The sequence below is a fragment of the Nymphalis io genome, chromosome 12, assembly GCF_905147045.1.
Source record: "Nymphalis io chromosome 12, ilAglIoxx1.1, whole genome shotgun sequence".
NCBI lineage: Eukaryota > Metazoa > Arthropoda > Insecta > Lepidoptera > Nymphalidae > Nymphalis > Nymphalis io.
In genome coordinates, this window is record NC_065899.1 from 7,751,062 (window position 1) to 7,775,544 (window position 24,483).

The 24,483-nt window shown below is 33.0% G+C and overlaps 1 protein-coding gene across 1 annotated transcript in view; it reads right to left on the minus strand.

Annotated features, from left to right (window-relative positions):
• Positions 1–20,411, minus strand: part of LOC126772340 (sine oculis-binding protein homolog) — a 39,301-nt gene extending 18,890 nt beyond the window's left edge. Inside the window, exon 1 of the mRNA XM_050492675.1 lies at positions 20,169–20,411. Within this exon, the coding sequence (XP_050348632.1) occupies positions 20,169–20,243 (75 nt within the window). The 5' untranslated portion in view covers positions 20,244–20,411. The remainder of the gene's footprint in view (positions 1–20,168) is intronic.
• Between the last annotated feature and the right edge of the window lie 4,072 nt (positions 20,412–24,483).

Consider the following 24,483-nt stretch of genomic DNA (forward strand, 5'->3'; position numbering starts at 1 on the left):
ATTATTATTTATTATAAAAAAAATATTGTGGGTGAACATTGAGATATTTGTTATAGTGTTGATCTGACAACAGGATGCGCAATCGTAGAGATGGAGACTTGCTATCTCTTACTATGGTTTAGGAAATTCTGCAGATAAAATAGCCAGAGTCGTAGGCTGAAAAAGACCCTTTTAAATAAAACTGGTGTCGATCATCATCGTCATCGTATATACATATAAAATGACTTTTGAGAGATAATAGCTTGGTGCGATGTTTACACAAACTGGAAGATGTACATTAATTCTTTGATGATTGATTTTCAAAATAATGCTTTTCATAGTTAAACAGACTGCCTATTCTGTTTATCTAATACGCAAAATAGTATGATATCGTTGAATTTTATGATAAAACAAGTATTGAAGGCCATCAATAATTTTAATACTATTCTAATATATTCTAATACCAAAAATATAACCACAAAGATAACTCATTTCGAAATTGCGAGAGAAACTGTGATTGTTTTACAATAGATAAGATATTTGTATTTATAAAACTGATAACGGACCTATTTTAGACGAGACACTGGTTGGACATTTCTAACGATTCGTCGTTTGATTCAGGCTACTGAAGCCAGACAGTTACGAGACCGTATGCATATGTTCATCACAATGGAAGGTATTTCAAAGAACCATAATACGAGGATGGGTGTTCTCTGCTGAGAAGGATGCGAACCTGATATTTATTGCTTTAGATATACTCGTATATATATGTATCAATCGTCAATAGATTAAATATAAAACGCAGGGTGATGCGCAGTTACTTATATTATCATATTATATACCAAAACCTTCTCCAAAACGCGCTGAATCTTCTAGTGTAAGATTTATATTAATTGGTTGAGCTTTTTTTCAATATTCTTACTTTACCATACAGTTAAGCTAAAGCTTGTAGGAACGACAGTAATCCAGATCAAGATCGAGCCTGCGACTTTCAATCTATAAACAACTCGTATAACGTTGAGTCCGAACGAACATAACTATTTAAAGATATATAAAATAATAAAAAAGTTGTATTTATAAACTTTTTTATTATTCTATATATCTTTAAGCATACTTTTTAAATCATAAACTTAAAATAACACAATGTTAAGTGAAACATAAGTTTTCAAAGGTTTTGGTTACATAAAAATATCTACAAATATTACAATTTAAATCGATTAAAGGTCGATGTTTATTCGTCACCATCCAGGCCAGAATCTATTTTAAGTCGCAACCCTACGCAATAGTACGCAAGTCGCAACAAAAACCACCGGCTCCCATTACATCTCCGATATCCGTCAATCGATTCACATGCCTCTCATTATAACGTCTCGTCTGGCTCTGGCGCGAAACAAAGCGAGTATCGAGTTACGCTGCATTACTCTTCAGCCAAGCACAGTTTTGGTCATGCGAGATCGCAACACTTTCGACTCGTTTTAGCTGGCAACACTACGCTCGCTGTTGTGAGCCGGCGAACTAAAACCTCCTTTGTAAGCTTACACTGAAATTGTATAGTCTGTACCGGTGACGTGTTATGAGCGTAATGAACCTTTTGTAATTTTATACAAACGGGAAATGGATTCGAGTGTATTTCATAATTATATTTGAATTTTATGATTAAAAAAAATGTATATTTTTATTGTAGCACATTTCTTCAAACGCTCTAATTTTACATTTTAAAATCATAATGACGACTATTGTTTATTAAATTAATAACAAATATTTCTCATAAGTGATAAAAAGTAACTCATTGAAATGATTGAAGAAAATTTAGGTATTTATTTCCAAATATCACAAGTTATGTAACTATCATATCATGAAACCATATTAACAATGTCCGGAGTCCGTAATCGTTTTAAAATACTAAATTCCACCAAAAAAAGAACACGTGCACAATTAGTCACGCTGAATGGAATGTAATTAGTAAATATATCACAAACAAACATACAACACGTCAGCTAATTCAGTATAGCAATATTTTCGCACGGGTATCAGACATTATTTGTTTTGCAAGTTATATAATACGGCGCAGTCAAACGGTTAATATTCTTATTTGCTTTGCCATACGATACCTTTAAAGACCGACTTTAGCGTAGTTTTAAATTTAAAAAAACAACCTCAAAATCTTTAGTATATAGTTTTTTCCAATCATAAAATAGCCAGCCAAGATGTAAAAACGAATTTAAAAATATTGTCGAATTAACCAATAGCGATATATAAAAATGAAACAATTTATAACAAGCGATTTTAATAATTTTAATTAAAGAACGCAAGCATCTCAAATAGCATATCAACATCGTCGTTGTTGTTGATCGACTATTTATTAAATTATTATTATTATTTACTAAATCGGTTTATAAGTCTAAAGATGAGATACTAGTGTTGTTCCTCGACAATTACTTGATCATAACATTAATCTGTAAAATTTTAATCTGATTATAGCACAACTAAGGATACTTATCTAGTACCCTATTCTTATGTGGTGTGTAGGCCCTTATAAACTCAATGCGTCAATGGATTTTAACAAAGAATACAACGAGGATTTATTAATTATAAATGGGATTTTGATTCCTAAACGTTCACAAATCAAATCAATGTTTTCGGCCAAAGTTTCGATTGCTACCTTTTTAATGTATTATTAAAGTACGTAACTAAAGCTGTCATTATTCATAAATATAAGTATAATAACATTTTTTTTTACTCAGCAAAGAAAATACATTATGGAGTCTAATTACATTTAAGGAATGTCAGATGTGAATTTGTCATTGTAGAGTCGTAATCGTAGAGTCGCATTACAAAAGGGATTATATGACATGGGGTCAAGGTAAAAGTTTCAAATATTATCAATGATCCATTTGAAAATAAGGTTATACAATATTAAAAAAGTATTAATTGGTTTTAAAATTCATCATAACATAATAAGGATCCCTGCGTGCGTTGGATTTGAAATTGTGACACATGTTTATCCACCGACTCACATTTAGGCACCGAGGTGGAATAAGCTCTATAAAATCTTCTTATTGCACAGGTAGTAGGACATATACATGCTACAACTTTACTTAAAATTGAATACAAAACCACATAAGAATGATATGTCAAATACCCTACATAATTATTTTCATCTAATTGTCAGGCCGGCTTACATTCACAATATAATTTAATTACAATTAATTTTAATATTGTTGACTACAAAATGGGTATTTGTATAATTATGTTTGCTTATTACACATATAGCGGGTTAAGTATAGTGGTAGGTATTGGGTTACCATGAGTCATCTGACCTTCCTAACCATTTACAGTAACAAGACATTGAGTTGAAGTAATCTTCTGCGATAAAAACTAACTCGTGTAAGGTACCTTGACAAATATCCATAAATGGCAAAACTGCTACGTATAAATTTAAAAAGTGTCTAAATATTTGTACTCAAAATGCGCCACCTATCCATTTTAGTACATTATTAGTGTTTATTTTTATTCTCCCAAGTATAATTCCAATTTCGAAAATAAATTGTAGTTCACTTGGAGCTAGAATCAGACTATTCGGTGCATGATCGAGTTCATTGAAACCTTATTCCTTAATTGCAGCCTTGGAAATACGCAATGTGTAGACCAAAGCATTGTAATGCTGCTCAACAAGACATACTCGATGTGACGGTTTTCTAAGACGTTTTTCTTTAATATTATTTAGAAAGCGACGCATAAATTAATTATAGTAAATTCGACAGGCACTAACCGAGTAGTTAAAACAGTTGAATCTTAACCACTTGCGCTTGTAAGCCTGGGCAAGCACCGCTTAATTTTCATGTACTTAAATTGTTTTTAGAAATCATCTCGTATTCAGCGATGAAGGCAGTTATAGTGAGGAAATCAACCCGCATTTGAGCAGCGTGGTGGAATAAGATTCAAATATTGGCATCAAAAGGAAAAGAGACCTAAGCCTAGTTGTGGGACGTAATTATACAGACTATTACTTCTTTACTTTCAGTTTCCCGTTCCTGTTGTTTTACGTTCTTTGAAAGAACCAAAACACTTTTGTATGGAATCCTTACGGAAGTTTTATAACTTAGACCAGAAACTTTCGATCTTAAGCACTACGTGCATGATATAATACATATAATGTACAAGAAATCATATATATAAGTATATAATACCTATATCGCAAAGGATATTTTTATTCACCGTTCGTCTGTTGGTTTATCGTCCTATTTATCTTGATCGCTAGCACTAACATCACAAAAACGGGGCACGCTCTCGTTCAGGTTGACGCAGGTACTACCGGACACAGCTGCTTCGGTAAGTGCCTGCACAAGATAGTGCGGCGGGAAGTGTCACCTTCCTGCCACGAGTGTGGTGCGCCAATCGACACGGCGCAACAGAGGCATTCCGTGGCGGCAGTTGTCGGCGGAGACCTCTCCTTGCCGAGCATCATCAACGCAATGCTCGGAAACGAGGAGTGATGGTCGGAAATGGTCTCCTGTGAAAATGTGATGTTGAAGAAGGAGGCCGCGGAGCGGGAGCGGGAAGAGAACGCCTCTACAGACCTGCTCCACCGAAGAAGATCGGGGAGAAGAAAGAGGCGCTATGCGCACCTTCTCCCTCCGCCACAATAGGCGTCGCCGGGACTAGGGAAGTTTTCAGTACCCTGGTAATCCTCCTAGAGAATGGAGGTCTGCATAGGCCGGCCGTCAGAGCGTCGCAGTAGCATGCGCAAGCGATCCCGTGGCACTCCTCGTTAAGACGGAAAGGGCTGGCTTTTTTAGTGGGTATTCCGTTGTTAGGGGCGCACTCGGCGCCTCGGAAGTGCAAGCCCCACATACCCACCCCTCTGTTCCCGTGGGGGAAATGCGTAATGCGTTTTTCCAGCGTAAAAAAAGCACTAATACCTCGTCATAATTTTAAGAAAAAAGATCTAAACAAACATACATATTTGTCTTTTTAAGACATCAAAACATTATTTAATTATTACATTCATATATTACGATGTAATATAACATCAAAATTATTGGTTATATATATTTGTGAAGTGAACGAGAAAGCAATGAATAATTAGATCTGCTTTTTCGAAACTAGCGTCAGAGGGCTGACGCAAGCGGTGTTGGTGTTCGATGTCTAGCCAGTTGAGACCGGCATTAATTATGAGAGGATCGCGTTCCCTAAACGAGAACCCTTTGTGGATGAAATACTAGATTCAGATGAAATAGGGTGCTGATTCATCGATCCAGGGTTGGGATATGTAGACATGATTTGAATATAATATTAAAAATATATTTCTAACTACTCGCTGTAACTATAGATACAAATCACTTAGTTTTGATACTGTATCATCAATAAATTGTAATTGTTATTATTTTTTAGATTATTTCATTTTTAATGTAGTTACTATTACTAATCTAAAACATAAATTATATGAATACAGTCTAGACTATTGCGTCGGTATTTCTCAGATCTACAAACCAATAAAAGGTTTTTGGCAGCGTTCGCCGGACTGACAGCGACTCCTCCGAAAAAAATATGACATGCTCCTACGACACGTACATAATTATACCATAGCTAATCTTTTTTTTTTCATTGTAATTTTAATGCTAAAAAAATATATTAAAATAATTTATTTTATATTTTTAAGTACTTTCTCAGTCTTAAAATATCAATATCATATATAAATACAAGATGTAAAAGTCATCGAATCATTAAAAGCACATGAGGAGGATTCTCTCTCTTCTGCGCAAATTGTCATTTACTTTGACATTTAGTACAAATGAAAACATGAAGAAAACGACTGGCTTATGTTAGTCCTTTTTGTTTTTGAAAATGACCGTCAGAGCTGACGCGAGCGGTGTCCAATAGCGGGCTAGTTGAGGCATTAATTATGTACGGATCGAGTTCTCTAAACGAGACACCTTTATGGATGAAACGCTAGATGCTGTACTGAACCAAATGGAATATTTCATATTCGAGCGTTGGGTTGGAGGAAAATACTAATTTATTTTGGAAACTTCGGTATAAGAGGTTTTCGTTACAAATTTCCAAATCGTCATTTAACAATATGGCCTTACTTATAAACGTTGTTTATACCAGTAATACCATAAACAATTAATATTAATAACCAATAACAACCTGTGAATGTCCCACTGCTGGGCTAAGGCCTGCTCTCCCTTTTTGAAGGGAATGTTTTGGAGCTTATTCCACCACGCTGCTCCAATGCGGGTTGGTGGAATACACATGTGACAGAATTTCAGTGAAATTAGACACATGCAGGTATTTCCACGATGTTTTCCTTCACCGTCAAGCGCGAGATGAATTATAATCACAAATTAAGCACATGAAAATTCAGTGGCGCTTACCCGGTTTTGAACCCACGATCATCGGATAAGATTCACGCGTTCTTATCACTGGGCCATCTGGGCTTTGTAAAACAATGCTGAGTATTATTCTTTCGGATGTTAAATCAGGTGTTTCGAAAGTTAAATTTGTAATCGGTGTTCAATTAAACAACTGCTAAGCAAGGTTTGTAAGTCCGTTAATGTTAAGACAGTTTAAGTGTATTTTAATTATAATTATATATAATACAAATATAATATAATATAATAAAATTTTGACCTATTTAGAAATAATTATAAAATATATATATATGTAATTATTTTGTAATTTTTTCATTCTCTGTAATCGATACGATATTTCTTACTTATCTCAGTTTAGATTAATTAAATCTACTGCTTTATATACTATACTACATATAAATCAAAATTCGGGCGCCGCAGTACGAATAACAAATACTTTCTTTATGTAGATATTATGCCCTTCTACCACAAGCAGTCGCGACTTCGGAAGTAGAAAGTAAATCAGCGCAATACGTTTATCTAAGCCCAAAAACGCATTCGACCATAATTATTTATATTATTTCAATTTTATATTTCTAAAAATAATAAAATTAAATAAGCCTATTGGACGAAGTATAATGTTAAAACAACTGAAGTACCCGTTTAAAATCAAAATTTCACTAAATCGTTTCTAATTGCACCTCTACTACGAAACGAAACGAAAATCTCCTCCAAGTTTCAAGTCTCTTTGTTTCATAGTTTTAAGACATTGCATTGTATTGGTAATAATATACATATTGACATATTGACTATGACTGCCTCGTTGGTCTAGTGGCTTCATATAATGCCGCAGACCCGGAGGTCCTGGGTTCAATTCCCAGGTCGGGCCAATAAAAAGTTATTGAGTTTTTCTGTCAGAAAATTCTCAGTAGCAGCCCGGAGTGTGGAAGTTGGAAGTGTGTACACTCCCGTGCCTCGGAAAGCACGTAAAGCCGTTGGTCCTGTGCCTGAACTCTTTCCGGTCGTGTCGGATTGCCGTCCCATCGGATTATGAGAGTTTGGGAATAGACAGTGCACCTGTGTTTGCGCACACACTTGTGCACTATAATATCTCCTGCGTAGTTGGCTAATCTCTCTTGAGATTGGCCGCCGTGGCCGAAATCGGTATGGAGGACATTATTATTATACATATTTATTAGAAGGTAATTATAAACCTTTGCTTTACACCAAATACAAATAATGGAGTACATTAGTTTTTTTTTATCATACTAAATAAAATACTGCAACATTTAGTTTAAAAATTGAAACTGGTCGGAAAAAAAGTTATAATTTTTAAATATAAGTTTAATATTTAATAAAACATTTAAAAAAATCATCAAAATCAAAGAAATTTTGACTGATTCCGAGTCCACTAAATAAAGTATTAGTTTTTGCCCCAGGATTCACCCGCGTGTTAGGGCGAGGGGAGACAGGTGTTAGGTATAAAAAGTAGCTTAACATTGGGCTTCAAGCTTGCTCCATACCAAATTTCATCAAATTCAATTCAGTGGAAACATACAGACAGTTACTTTCTTATTTATAATAAATATTAGTATAGATGTTTTTTTAAAGGTTTACTAATTTATTAAAAAAAATTCATAAATACAGGAACAGGAACAGCCTGTTAATGTCCCACTGCTGGGCTAAGGCCTCCTCTCCCTTTTTTTTTTTTTGAGGAGAAGGTTTAGAGCTTATTCCACCACGCTGCTCCAATGCGGGTTGGTAGAAAAAAAATTCATAAATAGTATGAAATAATGTATTATTTAAATTATTATTGCAGCCAAATATTGTACATTGTATATCATTCATTGAACATAATATCTATCGTCTCGTTACAAACAAACTACTTAGACTCGAAAATATTTCTTGGCTTTGAAAAATCTCAGTAAATGAACTTTTATACTGGAGATGTAATGGAGAAGATTTTTAATTATAATAATCTGAGACGCGTCACGAGTTTCGATCGCATTTTAATTATCTTAGTAGCTCGACACCGGACGCCCGTCGTTAATTTTAGTGTAAAACGAACCTCCCGACAATAGCCTGGGAAAAAAACGTTTTGCTACCGAATGATGCTTTAACGATAAAATAAAACAATTAAAATATGATCTGAATATTTGTTATAATTAAATTATAAAAGAACTGTTTTATTTTGTTTTATTGACAAGGAATAATCTTCTACCACTAATCACCACCAACCTTGGGAATTAACGTGTTATGTCTCTTGTTTGTAGTTACACTGGCTAACTGACCCTTCAAACTGGAACACAACAATACTAAGTATTATTGTGGTACTTCAGACCTGAAGAATACCGTTGAAAGAAAATCAACGGGATTGTTTTGGAGTGATTGCCAGTTTCTAAAATGACGAGCGAATTCAAATTTACTAATCTTACTAAATTCTCGACGCTCATTGGGCGACTGCCACCGACCAGTAAACATAAAAATTATTTAAAAAACAATAGTTATTATAACTCAGAGGTAATAATTATTCTACCGCAAGACAGCAGTACTTGATATTGTTGTGTTCCGGTTTGAAGGGTGAGTAAGTTAGTGTAATTACAGGCACAAAGAACATAAAATCTTAGTTCCCAAGATTGGTGGCGCATTGGCTATGTGAGAGATGGATGACATTTCTTACTATGCCACTGTCTAAGGGCGTTGCTGACCAATTACCATCAGGTGGTCCATATGCTCGTCCGCTTTCCTATTCTATAAAAAAAAGGTGCGACTGTAACTAATAGACCCACAATATTGCCCATCCTCTAAAAAGCAACAATACGACTCTACGACACATACTTGATCCCCTTATGTCTATAATGACAAAGGACCTGAGCCCTAAAGCTTTAATGTAAACAATCGTATACACAAGTAGTTTTGAGTACAAATGAAGCTTAATTATTGTAAAAGGTTATGTTATATAACGCATAAGTGCTTACTTTACACCGATAGGTACCTTCTTGACTTATACATAATATACTTAATTATTTTCGTAAACAATTTTTCATAGTAAATAAAATATAAACCGAATACATAAAACTGATAATATGCAATATTCAGAGGTTATTTTAGTGTGAAGTATTTTTTTTTTTAAATTTCGAATACCAAAGTCTAAACTTAAAGCTACCGGTTACAAATAATCGAATCATGATGATATCAAACATCTTTGTAACCCGATATCTCGCTTAATCGATACGAAATGTCATCGCCCGGTGTAATTTTACCCTTTACGACAATCTTTTATTTTCAACTGACACTTACAAATTACCGATCTTTTATGATTCAAGGTTTTTTATTTACATTATACATAGTTTGCCTCCGTTTGCTTGTTTTGAATATCGAATCATTCGACTTATTATCTTAATTTCTTATCGGATTCAGAAGATCAATTTTTAAATGTATCATAATATGTATTAATATGGCTTACCCCACGCATTTGTACACACTTTAACCGCTATTAATAACATTGAAAGCAAAAGATAATATATTTTTTTCAATATAATATTTAATAGCGACTTAGATTTTAATGCACTAAAACTTTTCGCGAAGTACTTTTTTCATTAATTAATAGGTTATTTTTATTTTTTGTTCAATATTTTTATTATTTTTATATATATTTAAGCAATAATTAATCATTTTAATTAAAGTCGACAGCTATAATTTAAAAAAAAAAAAGGAAATTGTGAGTATTTATTTAAGTTTATTCACCGTACATATATCTTGGTCAGCTACTGGTTCCAAAAAGCAGGTCATGAAATTAGACGCCAGTTATCTGACACCATGCTAAAAGGCACCGAAAGACACCGTCACTGGCTCAAATTACCTGTAAAGGGTTGCTTTATCTGTGACTAATGCTTAACTCGTCCGAAATTTGAGACTCGACCATTGGGACTACATCTTTTGTATACAACTGGAAATTATAATATATTTTTAAATTAATAGTACTTTTCAAAAATTGTTTTAAATTAAATTTAAATATTATAATTATTTATCAATTCAAATATCGAGGGTACTTTAAGCTTACAATACCTAATTGCCGAAGGGACATTTTTGCCATGATCACTGATTTATAAATAACATAATATATAATTAATGCAAATGAGTTCTATTATTATTATTATTTTATATACTACTATTACTAAGCTATTATTATACTAATAATATTATTTAAATTTTTTAATGTGTGTGGATAGTTACAGGTTTTAATTTTGAATCAAAATACCCGTAGCAGATAAAAGCAAAGATATAATTTTACATATTTTATTATTTTACTGAACAACGTTTATTTTAGGACTCGCTTTTAATTGGTATTTTTTTATTTAAATTATGTTTACTACATATACCTATGTATGAACAAAACAGCAACGAAAGTATATTAATCTCTTTTGTAAAAATAATTAACCAAAAACATATCTCTTTACAATAGTAATAAAAAAATAAAATAAAAAAATTATAATATAGATAGCAATTGAGATGTTATTAAATATCATATATGAATGATATATCTGAAAACTGGAGATACAACAAGAACAAGAGTAACATGACCTAGTAAGTTACAGGCAACTGTTCCACAGCCAATTCCTATTCACCCAAAGATAAAATCTCTAACGCGAGATGACCCAAGATCCGAAACAAAAGAGGTTGTATGTATTACAATACTCACTACAAGATAATACAAAAGAAATTTAAAGTATAATGCAAAATTAAAAGGAATACATAAATGTTATATAATATATATTTGATAACTGAGAATCAAAGTAAAAGAAGAAACTATTACTTTTGAAGCCAGTCTCACTTATATTGTAGGTGCAAAAAAAAAATCGTAAAATTAATTAATCATGAGTAGAGTACGGTCGATTTTGACTTTAACAAATCGATCCAACAGAATGAATATTAGATTAAAGTCAGGCCTTTTAAACATCGAAAAGCGAGCTAGACGAAAATATTGTGTGAAACAAACTAAACTTGATTTGTATTAGTGCGTCCAACGAACTTGATTTTATATCCGCTAATAAAATTATAAGTAAATACAATACCTTGCTGTTTTATAGCTTATTTAAAACATTTCCTAAATTTAACAACGTTCGGACTGTAACAGTTTTATTTTCGATACGAAAACCAATACAAATAAATTTAATGTCGTTTAATAAAATACGTTGTATTTTTATAGCTTTTATAATTTTGATGGTAACGTTAAAACAACATTCGTTAAATGTTCGCCATCACGGGAGTCATATTTCTGAAACTCAACACGAGGTTTTTTCAACGCAATGTGATATTCGTTTTATATAATAAAAGAACATTTATAACTTATGTTTATTTTATATGTGATTTATTGAACTTAAGTGAAATCGGAATATTTCATAACATGCAAATAAATTACCGTTCTCTCGTGCATTAAAAGGAATAAAAATTTATACATTTGTATATGGGATTCAATTTTACTAGTAAATATGGGCGAGTTGATTTTCTTGTCGAAGCTTCTAAGTAAAATCTTCATTTCGAAACGGTGTTAGCTTATGACAAACTTAAAAAATAAGGGCTTCAAAAGTGCACTTGAGAGTTTTGAGTAAACACCTTTTAGATTCGATCGACAATTTTATCGGACTTATTTATACAGTATATTTAAATTTTAATATATACATACGAGAGCCGAGATGGCCTGAGAGCCGAGTTGGCCGAGTGGTTAGAACGCGTGAATCTTAACCGATGATCGTGGGTTCAAACCCAGGCAAGCACCACTGAATTTTCATGTGCTTAATTTGTGATTATAATTCATCTCGCGCTTGACGGTGAAGGAAAACATCATGGGAAAACCTGCATGTGTCTAATTTCACTGAAATTCTGCCACATGTGTATTCCACCAACCCGCATTGAAGTAGCGTGGTGGAATAAGCTCCAAACCTTCTCCTCAAAAGGGAGAGGAGGCCTTAGCCCAGCAGTGGGACATTAACAGGATGTTACTGTATATACATACGTAATGTTAAATTACATAATGTTGACTGCCTCGTTGATCTTGGCTAGCATATGCATATGGCCGCAGATCCAAGGTTCGGAAATCATACCTCGGGTCGGCCGATAAAATATTATTGGGGTTTTCTGTCGAAAAATCCTCAGTAACATTGCGGAGTTTTTAAGTTGGAATTGTATACACTTCTTTGCCTCGGAAAGCACGTAAACTCGTTGGTTCTACGCCTAAACTCTTTCCGGTCGTGTCGAATCGTCGAGCGAGAGGATAGAGAGTGAAACTGTGTTGGCGCACAGACTTGTGCACTATACTACGTCCTGCTGGTGAGCCTCCCATGAGATTGTCAGCCGTGGCCGGAGTGTAATCAGCAGATCAACAAACATCAGCATCAATGTCAAATATTTTTTATCATAATATGTAAATATGTAACTTATATATATATATATATATATATATGGAATATATACATGTATATACACCATCTCTAGGGTTAGATAAGGTGGTACCTGGAAATAAAAAAACATGCAGGCTGTGAAGATGTAAGAATAGTTAATAATTAAATAATTATAATAGTAATATATACCTACTAGTGCGAATTTGGGGCGGTAGCTGGTAGTTGGTCATAGGAGTTACGAAGATTTTAATAGTGAGGATGAAATACATCATGTTTTATAACGAATAAAGGATACACTTACTATAAATCAACTAAAAGGACAAATAAATCACAACAAAAGAGAAATCGAGACAGTTAATATAATTAGAAGAAATAAAATCACTACAAGATGCTACATACAATATTACTTAATGTATAAAATAACTGTAAATAATCCTTGAACTAACGTTTTGAAATCTAAACTAACGCTAGATTTATCTAGCTCATCCCTAACGATTATAACAGTAATTATGAACCTTAATGCCTTATAAATACGTCGCATATTCATTGAAACTACTGGACATAAGACACTTGATACGTGCACGCACGCCTCCTATGCCTGCGAGGTGGTGTTTATTCACCCCCTAGACATAGAGTATAAAACAATTAGATACGAGACAATTTAATCATAATTTAGAGGCGTTTTTAAGTATCAGACTTAAAAACTTTTTTCACCAGTAGTAATAATAATTAATGTACTTGAAGAATTTTCGTGGCGCTAACCAATTGTTATACATACCAATGCTCATAATCGGTACAGATCAACGCCATAACTTCAAACGGTAACGATTACTTTCCGATCTTAGTGATAATTTATTAATATAATTTTCCCCGATGCGGTAGTAAACGGTTATTTATAATAATATTAATTTTGATGAAAATAAATTTATGATATATTACTTATTTCATTTAAATCAACAATCTAAAGTAATTTAACTAAAATAAAAAGTGAATAGTCTAATAACCAAATTTGTAAAATTAATCTACAAATTAACTATAATTTTAGTTCTGTACAACTCTTGAAATTATCGTTTAATACGCCTTTCATAAACTTAACCAAACAGTGAAAATAAAAGACACATAGTATAATTAGGGGTTAGGTATTTATTATCAGTGACAAAAACGCCACAAATGTACTTTTTAATAAATATACACAAAGGTATTTTTAAATTTTAATATTATATTATATATAAAAATACATTAAAAGTCGTGTCTACTATTAAACAGTACTGTATTCTTTGCCACAATGATGTACAATGCAGAGGCTCGCATGGCTGGTGTCAGTTTCAACTATCGCATGACACTCCCATCACAGGCGCTAACTTATCATGTTTGTTCGTTTTATTTTCAATCAATCTAAAATCATTTTTAATTAAGTCATTGCTTATGCGAAATTCTATAACTATATTATACAAAGTAAGTAAAAAAATTAGAGATGGGAGCCCATGTTGAAACGAGGTTTCTTTTTCAGTATAGTATGTATTAAATAATAGGCACAATTTAAAAAATTAACGTTCGAAAATAATTAAATTAAAATAAAGAATATATTTTTACAATTAGCAATTGCAATTAATATGTTTTTTTTTCACATGTACACTATATTAATGTTATAGCAAAAATACCGTGAAGAGAAATTCTATCACTTGTTTAGGCAAGTTTCTGAACTGAAACGTAGGACAAAGCACTTGTTCCAAATTTCCTTTTTTTCTTCAAGTCAATACTTTATTCTACAAGTCTTTTATCGACTTTCTGATCACATTTTCATTATAATCCTACTAAGATAAATTTAAAAAAAAGAACAAAGCATTTTATTTCAATATAATATAATACATAATGTATGTATTATATTTAGTTTACTTTATTTGGTATGTATCGTATTTATTATGTTAAACATTCTTTTCAGTTTTATTTATCAATTTTATTTTACATCTGCATCACACGTTATGTAAAAAAATTCCAACTACTAGGGCTTCTGACAGATCTCTTATTATAGATAAATAACCCGGTGTACATTTTTATTCCTAATTATAATATAATAATATTATGTTTCATGTATGCATTTTATGGTAGACAAAAAAAAATATGCTTTATCTTTTAATGGTTGTTATTGTTTTTTTTTTTTATTTTATTAAAAGCCGAGATGGCCCAGTGGTAAAAACGCGTGAATCTTAACCGATGATCGTAGGTTCAAGCCCGGGGAAGCACCACTGAATTTTTAATGTGCTTGATTTGTGATTATAATGCATCTCGTGCTTTACGGTGAAGGAAAACATCGTGAGGAAACCTGCTTGTGTCTATTTTCACTGAAATTCTGCCTCATGTGTATTCCACCAATCCGCACTGGAACAGCGTGGTGGAATAAGGTCCAAACCTTCTCCTCAAAAAAATGGACAGAAGGGCTTTAGCCCACCAGTGGGACATTCACAGGCTGTTACTTTATTGTTTTTATTTAATATTTTATATTTTTGTTTATTATAAAATATGAAATAATAGGTACACGTACGAACCAATTTTAAGCGTTTTAAAAGCAATAGGTTCGATCTCGCTGTTTAAGTTTTCATCTCATCGAAAGCTAGCAAAAACTCAATGCTTACTTATACTAAATTAGTCATACAAGAAATTAGTAAAGTAGAAACATAGCCTGTATTTTACTATCATTGTTATAGGCAACTTTTGTTTGTCTGTCGGAGGATGTGTCCACGCAAATGAGCCCTTTTAACTAGTTTGTAATGCTTTAATTGTTATCAATAAAACATTTTTTTTACTGCCTATTCTACCATATATTCCTTAACAAATGATATGAGTGATATTTCTTGGGTTAACGAGTATGTTAACTTTAAAATATCAGTTTTATGACATTTTAATTTTACATGGTTAGTAACCTTATAACCCCCGTTATTTATGCTTTCTAATCATTAATTATTATATCTGCAAAATATTTACATTGTGTCAAATTCATGCATACATACAACTTGAATGTAGTTTATTTCCTGAATTTGCATCAATATGTAAATATAACGTCTATTTTTTTTATAATGAAAGAAAAAACACTGTCACTGTTCTGCGTCCGACCGACGTACGACCTTGGCCCAATACTGCGCGGGCGCATCCGATGCAATGTCGCTGACGTTGATTCGGACATGCGGAAAATATTCTATTTAGATCCAATGTTACAAAACTAATCTTATAATTTAATCCGCTTATTAACTAACATTACGTTTATTACTCGTATGTCCTTTGCGAGATGACAGCGAGACCATTACATTTAATAGTTTGTGTATATATATACCTGACGTTTCCTTACTACTTTTCTAATAAATTTGTACACTTTGTTGTTTAGCGAATGGGTCGTACAATATTAAGAATATTAAACAACGTTATTAATTTAAGTAATTTATTCCTAAAAGAAATTCTTTAAGAAAAAAATATGTTTATTACTAATGTTTTTCTTTTTTAAATAATCTCAAGCTTAGAAATTCAAATTACTTGAATAGTCGTTAATTAAACTCAAAAATATATAGATAAATGTTAACTTAATTACAAAGGTCACGATTTGTAAATATGCATGGTTTTAACATTACTTGGATTCTTGAATTTTTCCTGTGAAAGTATCAGAAGCGGAGTGGCTTCCATATTGTTTGCATGTTTTCAACGAAATTTCCTATAATACGACGCCAATTTACAACCTGATATGTTGAGCAATAGCAGTAGCATGCATACCGTTACGAGAATCGCGAAAGGGATCGATGCATCGCCATAAATTATCATATAGATTGAAAACAACTTATTCTAGTACGAATTTGAAAGATTTACGAATGTTTCGCGGATCAAAATCGTGTGACACATCGTTTTGTGACACCGTTTAAAGTTATTTATGTGCACTATGAATTTTATAATATAAAGTATTGGATTTTGTAAAAGCAATATGCCTCGAAAAGTACAGTATACAAACGTATGTCGCTTTTTAACAAACCGCTTTATACTCGTATGTTCGCATGAATATTGGGTGTTATGATTTTCACTATTACCAATAACGATATTATAATCTTTAAAAATACATTTTTGCAATATGGCAGCACCGCACCATTCAGTATCATTATTTTTTTTATATTATCGTTCTGTTATAATATTAAATGAAGAAAGACGAACAAATATGCAGGGTTAATGGTCACATTTACTCATAGAGACAAGATGACAAAGACTGCAAGACCAAACTTACCTTTTAATGTACTGATAAGCATTTCACTAAGCTTACTGGTGGTAGAGCTTTGTTCAAGCTCGTCTGGGTAGGTACCACCCACTCATCAGATGTTCTATCGTAAAATAGCAGTACTTCGTATTGTTGTGTTCCGGTTTTAAGGGTGAGTGACCCAGTGTAATTACAGGCACAAGGGACATAACATCTTAGTTCCCAAGATTGATTGTGCATTGGTAATGTAAGCGATAGTTAACATTTCTTACAATGCCAATGTTTGTGAGCGTTGGTGACCACTTACCATCAGGTGGCCCATATGCTCGTCCGCCTTCCTATTCTATAAAAAAGAAAACTTAAAAAAGGACGTTGTTTAATAAAAAGCCTTCTATTGTTGAAAAATCTATAATAATATTTAGCTATATATAGTGGATACTAAAAATACGCATTAAATAGATCCATTTGATAACATACAAGTGTGCAAGAAACGGACAATATATAAAACTAGTTTTCGCCCACCACTTCACCCGTGTATTACGGGGAGGTAAGTATAAGGTTTTGAAATTTAAGTTTGAGGTTCAAGCTTGCTTTATACCAAATTTACTTCAAAATGGTTCAGTAGTATAGCCATGAAAGCGTAACAGATATACAGAGGGAGTCACTTTGGCATTTATAATATTAGTAATTGGCTACAAAATAACATTTTTACATATTATTTTTTTTAAAAAAAATCATAAACGGTTATATCTTACGAGTCTATATCTTGTATGTACAATGTAATGGCGCAGAAGCAGAATTACAAATATTGCGAACCAGGTTCTAAAATTAAAAATATAAATAACGTTGTGGTGCCTAGAACAATAGCGTACTATCTATTCATGTTGTATATAATACATATATACATAACTATGTATATATCAAACGACTAAAATCAATACTCCCATAGTGTTACATATGTGCAATTTCATTGATATATATTTCATATTCGTCACATTTAAAAATTTTTTAATACAATGTAGTAATGGTTCGTCGTTTTAGAGCCACAATTCACATAATAATTTTTTTTCTATTTATTTCTATAAATGATAATTAATAATATTTTTAATATTTAAAATATGTATTTAAACCCCGAAGCAATAAAAAGAAACCTATTTGATCAATGAGTTTAATGATATTACAATAAAAAGTTTGCTGCCTGATGCCACAGCCTCATCTGGAATCAGTATAATACCCACCACCTTGCCAACTACAGAGATATCGTTTTTGGTCTCATTCGAATGGTCTCAATGAATAGGTTTTGGATATATTTACTTTTTAGATTTCTTTTTAGTCGGAGATTTTGTAAATTTTATAGTTTTTAATTTTACCTCGATAACATCTTCCTATATAGGTTATTAAACGGAAACATTGACTGTAGTTCAGCCTCCTTTCTAAAATTATGACTCGTACTCCTAAAAAGGCTACTAGACCATGTGTATACTCCTTCGTTGAAAAACTTACTCACTCCCGTCAGGGGCGCTACTCTCCAATTAACAGGGTAATCATCGATTATAATAATATCTACAAAATGCTCAATATGATTAACAATAAAAAAGAGTCAAACGAAGCTCTTATAATTGATATTTTTAATGACAAATTGAATCAGTTTCGTAAAAAAATATCTATTTTTTTTTTGCTCAATAATCAATAATAATGTATACATTTTTGTTTTTAACTTCTTTTTCTTTACAAATGTACCTCTTATTTTTCTTTGCTTTTAATCGTATTCTAAAATTTTAAATATCAAATCATGTGATAATTTTATAATAATTTATTTGTTAATATCTTTTTTTATTTGTTATAAATATTTTAATTTTTAAAATTATTATTTTAGAAATATAACTCGAAATGTTGATATATTTTGCAACACCTATAATTTAGGAGACACTTAATTTGTACACCATTTAAAGACTCAATTGTATTTATTAGTGTACTTATTGTTGGTGTTAATATTATAATAAATAATAAAAAAAAATATGGTTTTATTTACTTTGTGTTTTATATACCTATATAGGTACTATTGTGTCCCTTTGCAGTAAAGCATTTTAAATTAATTTTTTTTTTGTTTATTTTGTCACAATAAAATTGAATAACTTAGAATTACGATTTCTTTTTTTATTTTTTTAGCCAGCCCGTCCATCATGATGTTAAAGACGACGACGTTACGCTTAAATTAATTAATATTAAAGTCGTTCATTCTATTATTATAGTTAAATATTCTAATTAGTGTAGTTTTTTACCCTAATCATAACATTTTTGATAAATTGCTTTAATTTTCTTTTTAAATAAAGTATAAATTGATGTTGCTGGTAAGATAATAGTTATGTAGGTGGAGATCCAACCAGCTCAAGTCACGAAAATAAAATCCCATTAGATCCTCAGTAATTTGGGGCGCTAGACGCGTAAAACATAAATTAAATTGACCTCACTTTCTTACGCAAATTACCCTGTCCCGTGACGTCATCTTCGCGTGGACACTGCAAATGGGGTTATTGACATGTCAAACTATTTCCGTGGTGCCAAAATAAAAGCACGAATCAGCGGGGGCGGCCGACTATTTATTATGTACACTACAATTCGCAGCTGTATTACGCGATATTACCATAGGCTAGAATGCGATAATCAGATGAAAACAATAAATTGTAGCGTCGGCTTGTGGCCTGGGACGGTCTCGTGTTACGTTTTGAGCAAAGGAACGTCTAAAATTACCCCGCACGCAGACATGTATCGTACCACCAATCCGTACACACTCACACAGCTCCGCTGCCTATATCTATTATCAAAACATCCAACGACTCTGGTTACAGCGATCCGAGCGCGCTTCGGATATCACGTTACACACTTTAATGGCTGGAAAAGGCCTCGAAAACGTGATATTACACGCATTTTATTGTGTATCGCAAAATGTAATTAATATTGTAATCGTATACTGAATAATTTATTCGGCGTGGCTCCACGAGTTGAGCCTTTGAAGGGACCCTCTCGGATCGGCGGTAAACGGATCAAATTTATAAATACGACACGGCGTCTCCTGTTTCGAGACAAGATGAAACAGGCCGCTTGCCAACGAAACGAAACGACGCTGAAACACGACGATGCTCACACGGAAATTAGCATCAATGTCATGAAAAATATTTAACTAACAATAACTTCTATTCATACCTTTATTTCCTCTTCATTCTCCTTCTTCACTTTGGTCTTCGACGGAGACGGTGGATTTGTCGTGTTTTTGTCCATATTTCTTAAATAAAGTTCACTATTTACACTATATATATTGCATATAATTTATTTTTACAATAAAAAAAAAGTTTTTAAAATTTTTTGCGTAACTTTCACGTTCGCGTAAACATTGAAATACAACGCGAAGACAAATACAAGGAGGCCAACACACGTGCACCTCGCGCGGCGTTTCTAGCGCGACTAAACGTAATACGTAACCGTAAGTTTATAACTTCGTAGTTGGTAAGCGCTGAAAGCTGTCGGTCGCCTGACAAAAGCTCTTTCCCGCGCTTGCATGTTGAAACGAATGGGCGGAGCTTGGGCATTGGCTTTGGGCGGCAGCTGCTTTAAATTTAAAACCTAGATGCATTTAATAAGTTCTTTATTTTGTTTGAAAGTGTACATGTATAAAACTTTATTTAAAAATTATATATTATATAAAAATTAGCACTTTCCTACTAGTGTTTTGTGACGAATATTCCAATTCCCTAGTAACTAAGAAATTACAATATTATGTCAATACATTATGTCATTTTAATCTGATGAATCAAAACTTTCGAGCAAGATATTTTAATTTCAGCTTTTCAAACTTTCCATAATATACGCATTCCGTTTTCATCTCAACATTGTTATCTCACATCATCATTTCATCTATTACCTCAGTATAGTTTTTGGAAATGTAAAATGGACAATGGGACTGACGTGCCTGTGTAGGACAAAAGTACCTAAATTAAAGGGAGTGTTTCCTCCTCTTGACCTAATCACTGCCTGCATACGCCTATTAAGTGACCTGATTAGCTTTTTAATGTCTTCCTGTGGGGTCCGTTGCCATTCTTCAGTTAGGGCAGCTTCCAGTTGATTCAGGGTTTCTGGAATTGGATTTCGTGCTCGAACCGTACGTTTTAGCTGGTCCCAGAGGTGCTCTATCGGGTTTAAGTCCGGACTATTGGCTGGCCACTGCATAACTGGAATTTCGACTTCTCTGAGATAGTCTTTAACAATTCTAGCGACGTGAGGTCGTGCGTTGTCGTGCATAAGTTGGAAATTATCCCCAATATATCCAGCGTAAGGCATCACATGAGGCTCCAGAATGTCCGTTATGTAAGTTTCAGCATTAACAGCACGATTACGGAAAAAAACCAGCTCTGTGCGTCCCGTCAAAGAAATACCTCCCCAAAACATTGTAGAGCCTCCACCAAATCGGACTGTTTCTCGAATGCAACACTGAGAGTAGCGTTCTCCTGGCCTTCGCATGACGTTACGTCGTCCATCAGAGCCTACTAGAGACATTCGGGTTTCATCACTGAACAATACTGTCTCCCATTGGTCCAGTGTCCAATCGACGTGCTGCCTAGCAAATTGTAGTCTTGCTTGTCGATGGGATGCTGTGAGTTTTGGTCCTGTTGCTGGCTTGTGAGGGGTTAAGTTTTGCTCTCGAAGTCTTCTTCTTACAGTATTTTCACTCACAGACACTCCACGACTTTCTCGGAGTCTACCTTGAACGTCAACAGCCCAAAGATGTCGGTTTCTTAAAGACGTCAAACCAATAAAACGGTCATCGGTCGGGTTCGTGACACGCCCCCTGCCAGTTCCTGGTCTCCGGCGATACTCCCCAGTCTCCAAGTAGCGTTTGTACACTCTTCGCACCGCTGAACGACTTAATTTTAGTGTTCTAGCCACATTTCGCTGACTTAACCCCTCATGAATAAGAGCTACGACTTGAGCAGCTTCTGCTTCAGTAGTATCCATTTTTTATGTTTAAACTTATTAAAATTATTGTTTCAACAAAGTTTCATACACTTAATCAATAATAAACATCGAACCGAGATGACTCCGCGTTAAGAACTGGAAATAAACTAACCATGCACTTTGTGCACAAAGTAACGTTTTCTTATCAATACTTTAAAAATATTCCAAATATCCTCAATAACACTTACAACTCCTCCAAATCAATATCAAGTGGGTAATAAAATGTTAAATGTATGTCCCATAAGTAAAACAATCCACCTAGGTCGTCGCATAGTTAAGATAACAACTTTGCAAGTAAAAAAATACGGGTGGGTCGATTTTTTTGGCGGCCAGTGTAGATATAATACCACTTTTATATTTGTTTGACATACTGAATGGGTGAATATAAAATAAGGTATGTGTTATAAAGCCTATATCTACTGTTTTCAAATAATTAAAAAATAAAAACGAAACAATATATACAAGATATATTGTTATAACAAGATACTTTATTTGTCTATACGTACATAGATTAAAGAAATAGTGTATATTTAAAAAAAAACTAGCTATAATATTAATAATCTTCTTTTATTAATTAAGTTTATGATATACATTTCACGTAGATAATATAAATAAGCAAATTCAATTTTTTTATTGTATGTATAGGTAGGTAGACGAGCATATGGGCCACCTGATGGTAATTGGTCACCAACGCCCATAGATATTGGCATTATAAGAAATGTTAACCATCGCTTACATCGCCAATGCGCCTTGGGAACTAATGTCCCAAGTGTCCAAGGGACATACCTTGTGCCTGTAATTACAATTGAGGTGAAAAGAAAAGTAACAAACAAAAGTACAAACTATTAAATCAACGACAGAACATTCACATTATATAAAACTAATTATGCAATGATTCAAAGCCCGTACCATGAGATGCGATCTTATGAGACATCCTCGGAATGGACGTCGTTCGGGGCCAAAAATAGCTCAAATAACAAGTTGGAGTCTAGGTCTCACCCCCTCACCGGGTACCCGGGTACACGCCAGTAGGGTCATTAAGCAATAAAGCAAATAAAAAAACAGGTACCATGCTACACAAAAGATCGGTCTCAATTCTGAAGGGTTGGCTCTTACAAAAATATTTTGTAATCATTTAATTGTAAATAATCCAGTGCATTTTTGAATAAAAATGTATCGGAATCGTCTAGTAAATTAAAGTACTGTGTGAGTTTTTATATTTAAGTATTTAATTTGTAAATATATTCCAATAAATGATGAATAATAAAATTATAATTAATTATTGGGTTATATTGTACCTGCTAAGCATATTCCGTAAATAAATTCTATGGACAATTTACCTTTGTTAAATAAATAACGGTACTTTATCTTGAAATTACTTTTCACTTGGATGTTGATGATGATGTTCTCCTGACTAATTTTGCCTACGGTAGCCATTATCAACGGAGAGTGCAGGAAATATTATGTTGCACAAGTGCGTACGAAAACATAAATACGATCTAGAGATCGAAATACCCCCTCACTCTATCGTGATCGTATAGAACAGCAAATCCGAAACGACCATAAGTAGACGCAGGACCCCATTGATCCTGCCATTTTACGTGCTTTCCGAGCAACGGGAGTGTGAAAACTTCAGGCTGCTACTAACGATAAGAATTTCTCGACAGTACAACGAAGTAGCTTAAGATTGAATCGACTTAGGGCTTGAACCTAGAAATGCGATCTGCAGCCTTATTAGCTAGGCAATAGTTCAAATAGGAGAAGTAAATTAATTAACTGTAATCTTCATTTAATGTAAAAAATATTTAAAAAATATACCGAATACCGAACTGCTTTGTGTACATACATACTATAAAAATAGTACATACTTTATTTGAAAATTTTAAGTTTCAATGTAATTATGTTATACCATAGTAGTGTATCATGATTACGATTAAAACCATCCCAATTCATTTTTGAGTCCTCAGATTGCGCGTCCTAGTAACATACATATCTGCTTCTTTTTATATGTTTAATTGTTGTGTGTGTGTTATTGCACGGAACATATTATACTTAAAGTAACATAAGTTGTAAGTGGTCCGGAAGAATAAATTAAACAGATAAAGAGATATTTTTTTCAAATTCACTCCGCTGTTCACTTTACAGCTTACAACTTCAAATCCAGTATAAATATTTCTCCTTTTTATCTTTTGTAAAGGCACCTAGAATCATTATTTTAGGGATTATATCATGTAATTAGGTAAGTATATTAATATTTTTTTAATTATTAATATAATTTTATTTTCGAAACAGGCACCCAACGCCAACTTTGCGCCAACCAACCCACTAATATAACATACGTAATGATGAACATAAGTATATTAATCACAATTATCTTAGCGTGCTTTTAATGTGGTACATTTATAATGTGGCACAATGTATTGCAAGGTGCAGGTTGCACCTTTAGAAAAAGGTTAAGTAAATTAATTTGTTGAAAAGTAGTCTACAGATCAAATAAAAAAATTGCGTT